General features: G+C 48.2%; 2 protein-coding genes across 3 annotated transcripts; one reads left to right on the top strand and one right to left on the bottom strand.

The window, feature by feature from the left end:
• The first annotated feature begins 297 nt into the window (after positions 1 to 297).
• LOC118301023 (heart- and neural crest derivatives-expressed protein 1-like) lies at positions 298 to 4,980 on the top strand. Of its 2 annotated transcripts, none has more exons than XM_035626049.2 (2): positions 298 to 1,121; positions 2,239 to 4,980. In XM_035626049.2, exons 1-2 carry the CDS (start codon positions 642 to 644, stop codon positions 2,353 to 2,355), a joined length of 597 nt encoding a protein of 198 aa, XP_035481942.1. In that variant the 5' UTR covers positions 298 to 641; the 3' UTR covers positions 2,356 to 4,980. The 2 variants fall into 2 exon arrangements, with proteins under 2 accessions (XP_035481942.1, XP_035481943.1); XM_035626050.2 differs by having other exon boundaries at positions 319 to 1,121; positions 2,257 to 4,980.
• Positions 4,981 to 6,696: 1,716 nt separating this feature from the next.
• Positions 6,697 to 9,676, bottom strand: sap30l (sap30-like). Its single transcript, XM_035626051.2, has 4 exons — positions 8,863 to 9,676; positions 7,756 to 7,878; positions 7,550 to 7,648; positions 6,697 to 6,880 (listed from the first exon to the last, which is right to left on the bottom strand). The coding sequence occupies exons 1-4, from the start codon at positions 9,046 to 9,048 to the stop codon at positions 6,749 to 6,751; spliced, it is 540 nt and encodes a 179-aa protein (XP_035481944.1). The 5' UTR covers positions 9,049 to 9,676; the 3' UTR covers positions 6,697 to 6,748.
• Between the last annotated feature and the right edge of the window lie 3,014 nt (positions 9,677 to 12,690).

The following is a 12,690-nucleotide window of genomic DNA, read 5'->3' as shown; positions in this document are numbered from 1 at the left end:
AGAACAGAACCAAGAGAACAGAACCAAGAGGACAGAACCAGGAGAACAGAACTCAGAGAACAGAACCAAGAGAACAGAACCAAGAGGACAGAACCAAGATAACAGAACCAAGAGAACAGAACCAAGAGAACAGAACCAGGAGAACAGAACCAAGAGGACAGAACCAAGATAACAGAACCAAGAGAACAGAACCAGGAGAACAGAACTCAGAGAACAGAACCACGGCTCCGCGGCTCCATGTTGTTACGAACCTCTCCAGAATCTCCTCCCATTCTCAGCCCGTCCCTCCATTGGCTGCCTCCGTCCCTCGCTCGGATCCACATCATATAAACCGGGGGCCTCGCACCTTCACGGGGTCAAATTTCTCGGGCGGATCGCAGCAGCCGCTTCGGGAGACGACGCGGATCTTCTCGGGAATATAAACTTGTTTTCGGCCTGTTGCACCTCGACTGACGTCGCTGCAGGATGACGACGATGTGAACGCTCGGTGGTTCGATTCTCCTCCTGAACCCGAGGGACCAGTCTGAGTGTTGGATGAGTCCCGGTGGCTGCAGATCCCCGAGCAGCGACCGTGTTGGGGCCGCAGCGGCACTGAGACACCGAGGACCGAGGGCGACGGCTTCTTCAGCGACCCGCTCATCATGAACCTCATCGGGGGCTACCAGCACCACCACCACCTGATGCACGAGCCCTTCCCGTTCGTCCAGCGGTGCCACCAGGACGCGCCGTACTTCCAGAGCTGGGTGGTGAACCACGGAGAGGTGCCGCCGGACTTCCAGATCCAGGCGCCCTACCCGGCCGCGGAGCTCGGGGCGCCCGGGGCGACGCACGACGGCCGGCTGGAGGGGCTCCAGGCGGGGATGGGCAAGAGGAGAGCGTCGGGGCCGAAGAAGGAGCGTCGGAGGACGGAGAGCATCAACACCGCCTTCGCCGAGCTGCGGGAGTGTATCCCCAACGTGCCGGCGGACACCAAACTGTCCAAAATCAAAACGTTGCGTCTGGCGACCAGTTACATCGGCTACCTGATGGACGTGTTGGCCAAAGACTCCGGGGAGACCGAGGGCTTCAAGGCCGAGATCAAGAAGTTCGAGAACCGGGATCTGAAGAGGAAACGAGAGCTGGTGAGTTTCTGATCAAAACGCAATATTCTATTCTATTATGATGTATATTTACATATTTATACCTGGAGGTTCGAGGATTTAAACCGTTTTTATTCAACGTTAATTTAAAACACGACTTCCTGTTGGTGTTATGATCTGGACCCGTCTGAGTTTTAATCTCAACCAGTTTGAATTGGACTGAACAAACTATGAATTATTACATTGAATCAAAACCAGTTTATAGGCAACATATATAATTATATTTGTGTGATCTATGGTCCACTGTGGCTATGTAGCCTATATGAAATATGCAATTTAATTTATTGTGGAGGTTCGTCTGAAATCACAGATCCGTGGTTTAGATCTTCACTTGGTCACAAGTGAAACTGTAAAAATATATTTACAGCTGCTGGACACATCAATCACACAGAAACACACACACACGCACACACACACTCGGTCCCACTTCAAAATGACCTGATGACGAACAGGTCGACAATACTTACTACTATAATACACGGTCATTATGTCTAATAGGAAAAGACAAAAATATTCAGTTTTAGTCCAATAAATATTAATCTAGCGCCACATGAGGTTTCACTGTATGAACTGTTATTAATACTTTATTCATACAGTGTTAACATATGGACAATCATGTCTAAATCAACTCACTTTCTGAACTATTATTAAAACTCTATACATATTAACATAATGTCTAAATCAACTCAGTGTATGAATTATTATTACAACTTTATACATATTAACATATATCAATTCAGTGTATGAACTATCATTAATACTTTATTCATACATTATTAACATATTGACAATCATGTCTAAATCAACTCACTGCATGAACTATTATTTGAACTTTATTCATAAAGTATTAACATATGGACAGTCATGTCTAAATCAACTCAGTGTATAAACTATTATTAAAACTCTATACATATTAAACTTTATACATATTAACAAATAATGTTTAAATCAACTCAGACGAGTAACAGTGTTTCCAGCGTCATCAGATTAATCCTGAGAAATTAATATGTAATATGACTGTAGATATTCTCTCTGTATTAATGTGTATTTTGAGGGGGATTGTTGTGATGATAACGTGCCGCTGTGTTCGGGGGTTCGGGTCCCCCTCCTCCCGCAGATCGACGGGCCGCAGCAGGACGCGTCAGGGGCCGAGAAGAAGGTGAAGGGCCGGACCGGGTGGCCGCAGCAGGTCTGGGCCCTGGAGCTCAACCAGTGACCCCCCCGTCCTCCTCCTCCTCTTCCTCCTCCTCCTCTTCGTCCTCACGGACTCTGGATTCAAATCAGATTAAATAAAAACCACTTAAGGACTGACCCTGAACGCACCGCCGTGCACGTGCATTGATGCGCAAAAGGACGAAATCACAGGACACAGAACAACGTGCGACAAGGAGACGGACGTTTGTTTTCTCCTGGTGTGTTTCGACGTGGACACACACACACACACACACACACACACACCTGACTGTAGGTGCTGATGAACCACGTGATGAAACTGCGTCAAAAACAGTCTCCTCTTCAAACTGCGTCGCTCTGATGATCAGAAAATACAAATTATAAATGTAAAGTGTGTCGTGGCCTTGTGCAAAAAGAAATTATAAATATTATTGTTGTTATTATTATTATTGTTATGAGCGCGAGAAACTCGCTGTGTCGCGGAACTGCGTCAGAAACGACGCGAACATATTTCATTATTCATCTTCGTCTTTATAGAAACTGATCTTTTTATTGTTTCATCAACTTTCATATAGAAACAGTTTTGGCACCTTTACACATTTTTTTCCCCCGTGTTGGCGGCGCGTGGAGAGTGGTTTTTATTTAACACCAACCGGAAATTAAATGATCTCGAAAAGGAAAACTTAAAAGTGAGTTAATAAACTAGTTTAATATTTAATATTTCCCGCGATGTGAACACATTTTGAGGGGAGACGTTTTTTAGTCACGGTTCATCTGATGAATTCGGTCATAAAACAGAATTATGGTTTTAATATTTCTGACTGAACTGAACTGAATCTACCTCAGAATCTTTTCACTTCACCTCCACGTGACAAACACACACGAGCATCAGTTGGATTATTAATGTGTTGAAATGTACATTAGATGTGAAGTTATATATAGTTCGTAAATAAATGAATTATTTTAAGAACGTCATGTTTTATTATTACGTGTTTTATTGGTGCTGGAAACAAAGTTAATACACAAGAAAATATTTTCTCCTTTTCATGAGTTGAATCTCGTTATTCACTTTCAGACAGAAGAGTTTTTGTTCATTAAGTTTTTTTCGTGACTCAGATTTTCTTCCTTTGCTCAATTTTACGCTTTAAGATCAATTTTAATTTAATATCTTTGCCTTTATTAAAACGTCTGTTTAAATGTGCAAATCATTTATAATTGACAAAATATTGCAAATCTAATAAGCTACATTATAATTGTTTTTTTTTATTCCCGTATTTAAACATTTATTTTAAAAATCCGTTTCTAATTCTGTTGATTCTCGGGTCTGATGTAAAAATCCATTTTTAATTTTGTTGATAATTATAATGTTTGTGTATGAAATGTGTTTCATGTGTAAATGGTTCAATATCTTTAATAAGAGTTTGAGAAATAATCATTGCAAACAAACGACCCCCCCAGCTCACCTCCAACACGAGTCCACAGCGACCCCCAGTGGATGAACCTGTATCTGCACCTTAACAGACAAGAGGACGTTTGTTTTCAGGCTGAATATTAAAACGTCGATATGATTTGATCTGAATGTGGTCAGAGTAAACACCAGGAGAAAGAACAGAGGCCTGTACAATGCATTTATTATTATAATGTTATCAACAGGAGCAATGAGATAAATATGTTCTTTCTAACACATTATAATAATTAGGTAAATGTGGCATGGCCCGTGTGTTAGTGACGTTCTCTACATGACGTAAACAAACCTACAAGCAACAACTGAAGATACAGCAGACACTAAAACATAAAAACTGAGTGAAGATAAAATAATAAACTGTATGAACTCTTAAAGTTCGACACATTAAAGAGGACGAGTCCTGAGAAGATGTTTTCACCGTGGCGCCCCCTGCTGGTCGCTTCTCATCATGACACGCAGCTCAACTGCAGTGAAATGTTAAAAACATTAATAGTTTCTGTTCATGTCACTGAAACTGAAAACTGTTGGAGACGCTCTTGAGCGGAGTTCATTTCATCTACTTCACAATTCACCCATTTAATAAAAATCATAAAACAATCAGAAGTTGTTAACGTACGGACGTAAATCATTTAGTCGAGAGGCAGAAACAAATTCAAGTTCACATCAGACTGATTTCATTCAGACGTGAATTTGCTTTTTAATTTCATCCGGTTTTCAGAGTTGTGAAGAAACAAAAAGTACAGTCATCCAGCTTCTTAAATACATCCAGGATCAAATCCTTGTCTGATATGAACTCTTAAATATTAAAATGATCTCCTGCCACTCACACACACACATACTTGTATGCCTGTCTTTGTGAGGACACCTCAAACAGCCCGATGTCCAACGGGTCTTCACAAAGACAGAGGAACAAGCACACAAACCCTCCTCTCTAAACAAACTTTAGACTTTATACAACTAAAAGATTTAAGGCTCAACTAAGAAGAAAGAAAAGAAAATGTTAGATATATAAAAACAAAGAGTCAGTGTCTTTGAACGCATCACGTGAAAGGGTTGTTATGGTTTGATATTTTCTGTTTCTCAGTTTTTTAAAGGAGATTTATTTATTCTTTTAAAAACCTCGACACTCTTCTTCTGTTTGGCACCAACATTCCTCCAGGTGGCGAACGTGTTAACAGTCAACTCGGCAAAGAACAAAAATAATAAAACCCCCAAAATTACCAAAAGATGCTTTTTACACTTAAGGCAGCGACATTGTATGTTTCATTCCGTTTGTACATATCGACACAAGTCACATGACGTCACGAGGACCAGTCACATGACGACTAGTCACGTGGCCAGTCACATGGCGTTATGAGGACTGGCCGTGACATCATGAGGACCAGTCGCATGACGTCAAGAGGACCAGTCGCATGACCGTCACGAGGACCAGTCGCATGACCGTCACGAGGACCAGTCGCATGACGTCAAGAGGACCAGTCGCATGACGTCAAGAGGACCAGTCGCATGACGTCACGAGGACCAGTCGCATGACGTCAAGAGGACCAGTCGCATGACGTCAAGAGGACCAGTCGCATGACGTCAAGAGGACCAGTCGCATGAGGACCAGTCGCATGACCGTCACGAGGACCAGTCGCATGACCGTCACGAGGACCAGTCGCATGACGACTAGTCACGTGGCCAGTCACATGACGTCACGAGGACCAGTCACATGACGACTAGTCACGTGGCCAGTCACATGGCGTTATGATGACTGGCCGTGACATCATGAGGACCAGTCGCATGACGTCAAGAGGACCAGTCGCATGACGTCAAGAGGACCAGTCGCATGACCGTCACGAGGACCAGTCGCATGACGTCAAGAGGACCAGTCGCATGACCGTCACGAGGACCAGTCGCATGACCGTCACGAGGACCAGTCGCATGACGTCAAGAGGACCAGTCGCATGACCGTCACGAGGACCAGTCGCATGACGTCACGAGGACCAGTCGCATGACGTCAAGAGGACCAGTCGCATGACGTCAAGAGGACCAGTCGCATGACGTCAAGAGGACCAGTCGCATGACCGTCACGAGGACCAGTCGCATGACCGTCACGAGGACCAGTCGCATGACCGTCACGAGGACCAGTCGCATGACGTCACGAGGACCAGTCGCATGACGTCAAGAGGACCAGTCGCATGACCGTCACGAGGACCAGTCGCATGACGTCAAGAGGACCAGTCGCATGACGTCAAGAGGACCAGTCGCATGACGTCAAGAGGACCAGTCGCATGACGTCAAGAGGACCAGTCGCATGACGTCAAGAGGACCAGTCGCATGACGTCAAGAGGACCAGTCGCATGACGTCACGAGGACCAGTCGCATGACGTCAAGAGGACCAGTCGCATGACGTCATGAGGACCAGTCGGATGACGCCAAGAGGACCAGTCGCATGACGCCAAGAGGACCAGTCGCATGACGGACCAGTCGCATGACGTCAAGAGGACCAGTCGCATGACGTCATGAGGACCAGTCGCATGACGTCAAGAGGACCAGTCGCATGACGTCATGAGGACCAGTCGCATGACGTCAAGAGGACCAGTCGCATGACGTCAAGAGGACCAGTCGCATGACGTCAAGAGGACCAGTCGCATGACGCCAAGAGGACCAGTCGCATGACGTCAAGAGGACCAGTCACATGACGTCATGAGGACCAGTCACAAGACAGAACGAATTCCTGAACAGAAGAAACATCTGTCTGATGTTCACCGACTGTATTTATGTGAAAAGGGCGAAATGATCAAAGTCTCCTCCTCCTCTGAGGAAGTAAGTTCACTTCCTGGTGTGACAGATCAATAGTGGGCATGGTCACAGGGTTGGGGGAGGAGTTTGTGGTGGTTGTAGTTAGTGGAGTCCAGCTACTGCTTGTTGTTCGTCACTGTGGTTACGGATCACTTTTGATTCTCGGCGGTTGTTGTTGTCTGGGGGATTAGTCCAGTGGTTTCCCGCTGCCGTCTCCTTTCTGGTCCAAGCGGCTCTTGCTGCTCTTCACCATGTAGATGAAGTAGGTGAGCGTCTCCTTCTCGTTCACAGGGATGTTCCTGAAGTGACGACTCACCGTCTGCAGATGAAACAACGCTTCAGATTAAAGATCAGTTTGTTTCTACATGTTCATCTTCAGGATTTATCTGGAGTTCAGATCTTCGTGTCCCGACAATGATCTGTCTTAGACGTGAAGCATTTTCTAACAGAGAAAATACTCTGAAGTGAATATATGTCACAGAGTGATAATGTGTATGTGGGGAAACTGCAGCTGTTGCCTGGGGCTTTATTAATGATGTGGGAGGCTCATTAACTTCATGGTCTGATTTAACCTACAGCCCAGTTCTCTTCATGGGGACTGTTAACTCTACCCCGTTACCTCCTGTAACCTCCGACCCCCCCACCCACTGGAGGTATCAGGATGAGGGCGGAGCCAGCTGCAGGACGTCCACCTGTCGATTGGGCCGTTTAGACGAACAATCTCCCCACAACCAGTTCCTGTGGACTAGGAGCTGCAGCACCACGTATATCACAGTAAATGAGTAAGATGAAGGCGATGTGAAGAAGAAAGACGCAGTAACACCTGATGAAGGGTTAGTTGTGTTTCACAATCACTACAGGTCTGATCAGAACAGAGAGGAATCACAGAAGAAGCTGAAGTGAGTCTGTAACTCTGTAATAATCTACGCGTTTCCTAAAACCTTGAACTGTGAAGAAGGGTTCGTGTTAACGTGGGCTGAACTCTGACCTCTGCCAGCTGGGCCTTGTTGAGTCCGGGCCTGGTCTGCAGCTTGTAGTGTCGCTTGTAGCGTCTCAACGTGTTCACCTGCAGCTGGAACAGGTCGACCTGCAACACAAACAGACGTCGTCAGTTTATAACAGTTAATAACTGTTCCATGTCCAGATTAAAGTTCTACACCAAGCATGTTGTGGTGACACTCTGGTCCACGTTACCTCGGGAACCTCCACGTCATGATCGGGGGAATCTCCTCCGTCGTCGCTCGTCTTCCTCTTCCTCTTGTTGCGGACGCTCTGGATGAAGTTCTTATGAAAGTCACAGATGTAGAGATGTCGCACCTGTGAAGACAACGTGTTCACACTCAGCATCTAATGAAACATGATGCACACGACTACAATCAGACGTCAGTGTTGATGAACAGGTTGTTTAATAACTGAAGCATTTCTTCATTCTGTTCAAACTAAAGGTTTCATAACTGCAAACATAAACACTGACACCAACATATCGACTCTAGTATGTTTGGATATTCACAAACAATGAACTGTTTGATCAATATTTTTAATTATAGTTTTATAATCGCTGCAAATTTATTCGTTTGAAATTTGACTACTTCATTTGCACATTACAGACAAAATGATTGTTACAAAAATAATAATAATTCATAAATAAGGTGAATCAGTTGATAAAATTGCCAGGACAAACACCCACACACACCTGCTGAGATCCACAAAACAACAGGCCAGTGAACAACACAGACGTGTGTGTGTGGGTGTGTGTGTGTGTGTGTGTGTGTGTGTGTGTGTGTGTGGTGTCCTACAGTACACACTACTGTAGTAGTAAAATACACTGCAGCTCCAGTTCAGTTGAGTGTAACCGACGTGGAGCCTAGTCCCCGGGCAGGAGACGTGTCGACCCGGCTGCTTCCCTGACAACAGACATTTTATGAAGAGCAGCACTGAGAGAGAGCAGCGGACCGGACCGAGCCGAGTCGGACCGGACCGAGCCGGACCGAGCCGGACCGGACCGAGCTGGACCCGAACCGGACCGAGCCGACCTGGACCCGGACCGAGCCGAGTCGGACCGGACCGAGCCGGGCCGGACCGGACCACGTTCGCTGTGCCCGTCGACCGTGTAGCGAGCAGCTCACGCTCCGCCTGACGTGACCAGCATGAGGAGGCGGTGGACGGTGTGTTGGTGCTAACGAACATGCTAACGAGCGTTAGCTGACAGCTGGAGCGTCAACAGTCAACTTCCTGCTCCACACACACTGATGGATCATTATTGTTATTATTAATATATAATATTGATATGAAGTGACTCACGCTCTTGTCGATGTCCAGCTTGAGCTTCTTCTGAGAGATGCTCTTCTGGATCCTCTTGCTGAAGGAGGCGTTTCCAGCCGAGCGGCCGCAGCGCTCCCCGTCCTCGATCAGGCAGCAGCTCTGTCCGTAGAACGGCGGCGCCGGCGGCCCGTCGTGGCTGTCCTCCTCCGTGCTGAACCCGTTCATGGTGGCGGGAGAAGAGCTCGTGGTGCGAGCGACCAGTGTCCGCTGTGCGACCCGGGCTGTTGTTCACGCGCTGCCCCTTTGTGAAAGACTGCCCGGTCGCGTTAGCTCGCTAGCTTCACTAGCTAGCTCGGCTACGTGTTTCGGTTCGAGAGCGAACAGCTGTTTGTTTGATTCAGACTCCGGCGACTTACTTCGAACCACGACGGTCTCGAACTGAAGACATGTCCCGGTGGACCTGCGGCTGATTCACGACGCTCAACAGCCGCTGCTAGTGAGCTAGCTCCGGTGCTAGCTCCGGTGCTAGCAGGACCGCAAGGTGGCTCCTCCGCCGCTAACGAGCGGATTCCTCCGGTGGGAGACCGCCGCTGCTCGGCAACAACAAGACACAAGATCCACGAGTGACAAACGTCAACACGTGTCTGAGCTCAACGCGTCAACTGAGGCAACTTGAGAGAAATCGCTCGTTGAAACAACCTGCGATGCAAAAATCTGAGAACAGCTTGTACAATGGGACATGCTCCGGGTCTGCGCCGGAAGTTCTCATCCCGGCACAGGATTGGCCAGTTCTTCATGAAGGCGGGCTTAGCTTGGACATGGTGCCTTCCCATTGGCTGTCGGAAACATCCGTCGTGCTGTGGGCTCTTCCTGCTTCATGTGTGTTGTTTTACTATGAACGAGGTTAATGGTGAAGATGTTTCTAACTTCACAGTAGCATCACACGTCACAATTATCATGACATATAGCTGCTCCGCGTCCGGTCACATTGATGTAAACGCTCCCAAATGACGTGAAATCCACTTTACAACGTTTGACACTGAGCTGAGAGCTGACCAATGGGAGGAGGCGCTGCTTTTAAAATCACGTTACTTCCGTGATGGTGTTTTTCAAACAAAAAATAAACAGGACGAAGGTCTGAGGGTGGACAGAGGTTCAGAGGGTCTGAAGGTGGACAGAGGGTTCGAGGGTCTGAGGGTGGACAGAGGTTCAGAGGGTCTGAAGGTGGACAGAGGGTCCGAGGGTCTGAGGGTGGACAGAGGGTCCGAGGGTCTGAGGGTGGACAGAGGTTCAGAGGGTCTGAGGGTGGACAGACGTTCAGAGGGTGGACAGAGGGTCCGAGGGTCTGAGGGTGGACAGATGGTCCGAGGGTGGACAGAGGGTCCGAGGGTCTGAAGGTGGACAGAGGGTCCGAGGGTCTGAGGGTGGACAGAGGGTCTGAGGGTCTGAGGGTGGACAGAGGGTCCGAGGGTCTGAGGGTGGACAGAGGTTCAGAGGGTGGACAGAGGGTCCGAGGGTCTGAGGGTGGACAGATGGTCCGAGGGTGGACAGAGGGTCCGAGGGTCTGAAGGTGGACAGAGGGTCCGAGGGTCTGAGGGTGGACAGAGGGTCCGAGGGTGGACAGAGGGTCCGAGGGTCTGAGGGTGGAAAGAGGATCCGAGGGTCTGAGGGTGGACAGAGGGTCCGAGGGTCTGAGGGTGGACAGAGGTCCAGAGGGTGGACAGAGGTTCAGAGGGTCTGAGGGTGGACAGAGGTTCAGAGGGTCTGAGGGTGGACAGAGGGTCCGAGGATCTGAGGGTGGACAGAGGTTCAGAGGGTGGACAGAGGGTCCGAGGGTGTACAGAGGTTCAGAGGGTCGACAGAGGGTCCGAGGGTGGACAGAGGGTCCGAGGGTCTGAGGGTCTGCAGAGGGTCTGAGGGTCCGAGGGTGGACAGAGGGTCCGAGGGTCTGAGGGTGGACAGAGGGTCCGAGGGTCTTAGGGTGGACAGAGGTTCAGAGGGTCGACAGAGGGTCCGAGGCTGGACAGAGGGTCCGAGGGTGGACACGGTCCGAGGGTCTGAGGGTGGACAGAGGGTCCGAGGGTCTGAGGGTGGACAGAGGTTCAGAGGGTGGACAGAGGGTCTGAGGGTTTGAGGGTGGACAGAGGGTCCGAGGGTGGACAGAGGGTCCGAGGGTGGACAGAGGTTCAGAGGGTGGACAGAGGGTCCGAGGGTCTGAGGGTCGACAGAGGGTCCGAGGGTGGACAGGGGTTCAGAGGGTCGACAGAGGGTCCGAGGGTCTGAGGGTGGACAGAGTGTCCGAGGGTGGACAGAGGTTCAGAGGGTGGACAGAGGGTCCGAGGGTCTGAGGGTGAACAGAGGTTCAGAGGGTGGACAGAGGGTCCGAGGGTCTGAGGGCGGACAGAGGGTCCGAGGGTCTGAGGGTGGACAGAGGGTCCGAGGGTCTGAGGGTGGACAGAGTGTCCGAGGGTGGACAGAGGTTCAGAGGGTGGACAGAGGGTCCGAGGGTCTGAGGGTGAACAGAGGTTCAGAGGGTGGACAGAGGGTCCGAGGGTCTGAGGGCGGACAGAGGGTCCGAGGGTCTGAGGGTGGACAGAGTGTCCGAGGGTGGACAGAGGTTCAGAGGGTGGACAGAGGGTCTGAGGGTGGAAAGGGGGTCCGAGGGTCTGAGGGTGAACAGAGGTTCAGAGGGTAGACAGAGGTTCAGAGGGTAGACAGAGGTTCAGAGGATGGACAGAGGGTCCGAGGGTCTGAGGGTGGACAGAGGTTCAGAGGGTGGACAGAGGGTCTGAGGGTCTGAGGGTGGACAGAGGTTCAGAGGGTAGACAGAGGTTCAGAGGGTAGACAGAGGTTCAGAGGGTGGACAGAGGGTCCGAGAGTCTGAGGGTGAACAGAGGTTCAGAGGGTGGACAGAGGTTCAGAGGGTGGACAGAGGGTCTGAGGGTCTGAGGGTGGACAGAGGTTCAGAGGGTGGACAGAGGTTCAGAGGGTGGACAGAGGGTCTGAGGGTCTGAGGGTGGACAGAGGTTCAGAGGGTGGACAGAGGTTCAGAGGGTCTGAGGGTGGACAGAGGTTCAGAGGGTGGACAGAGGTTCAGAGGGTCGACAGAGGTTCAGAGGGTGGACAGAGGGTCCGAGGGTCTGAGGGTGGACAGAGGTTCAACAGAGGTTCGACAGAGGAACTCCCTCTTTTCCTCCATGAAGTTCAGGAACAGGAGGAAGTGACAACATTCTTTATGGAAGGTAAGAAAAGACAGTTTATATTCCTGAGCCTCGACATGTCATTACTTGAGTCATTATCCTGGAAACAATGTGTGGAGCATCATCACTAAATGTTTTACTGAACATGGTCATAAAACAAATGACCCTGAAAGGTTCTGTAAAAGTTCATTTTTGTAATATAAGACAAAACCCCCTGTATCAAGACTTATGTTTCCATGTGGCGATATATTGTTATTATATTACATAATCCTTTGGATATATGACAATATGAATATTAACACGTATTGAAAATATCTATCTCATACATTTTATATTTTATTATATGTCATGGTCATAAATGTTGACAATAGGTCAATATATTTAATTATATTATATATATGCAATTCTTTGGGGAGATTTAATATATAGTTCCACAGGTGTGTGCCACATTTGCTTTCCATATATATATATATATATATATATATATATATATATATATATATATATATATATTGAAAGCATATATATATATATATATATATATATACATATATTTGTATGTGTGTGTGTGTGTGTGTGAGAGAGTGAAGTCTGTATGTGAGACATTGTATTTCAGCTTGATTTAAAAAAAAAAAAATGGAGGATTTGGAAGTTGAATGTGTAAAAT

Source organism: Scophthalmus maximus, chromosome 2, assembly GCF_022379125.1.
Source record: "Scophthalmus maximus strain ysfricsl-2021 chromosome 2, ASM2237912v1, whole genome shotgun sequence".
NCBI classification, from domain to species: Eukaryota; Metazoa; Chordata; class Actinopteri; order Pleuronectiformes; family Scophthalmidae; genus Scophthalmus; species Scophthalmus maximus.
The sequence above is the reverse complement of the archived record's forward strand: the minus strand, read 5'-3'. Positions and strand labels throughout refer to the sequence as shown.

Bases quoted from the DNA above. Each gene is read 5' to 3' on its own strand.
- LOC118301023 (XM_035626049.2), top strand. From the start codon at position 642: ATGAACCTCATCGGGGGCTACCAGCACCACCACCACCTGATGCACGAG. The intron at 1,122-2,238 runs GTGAGTTTCTGA...TCGGGGGTTCGG, and splicing joins TGAAGAGGAAACGAGAGCTG to GTCCCCCTCCTCCCGCAGAT.
- sap30l (XM_035626051.2), bottom strand. From the start codon at position 9,048: ATGAACGGGTTCAGCACGGAGGAGGACAGCCACGACGGGCCGCCGGCG. The intron at 7,879-8,862 runs GTGAGTCACTTC...TTGTCTTCACAG, and splicing joins AGCTGGACATCGACAAGAGC to GTGCGACATCTCTACATCTG. The intron at 7,649-7,755 runs GTAACGTGGACC...TTTGTGTTGCAG, and splicing joins ATGACGTGGAGGTTCCCGAG to GTCGACCTGTTCCAGCTGCA.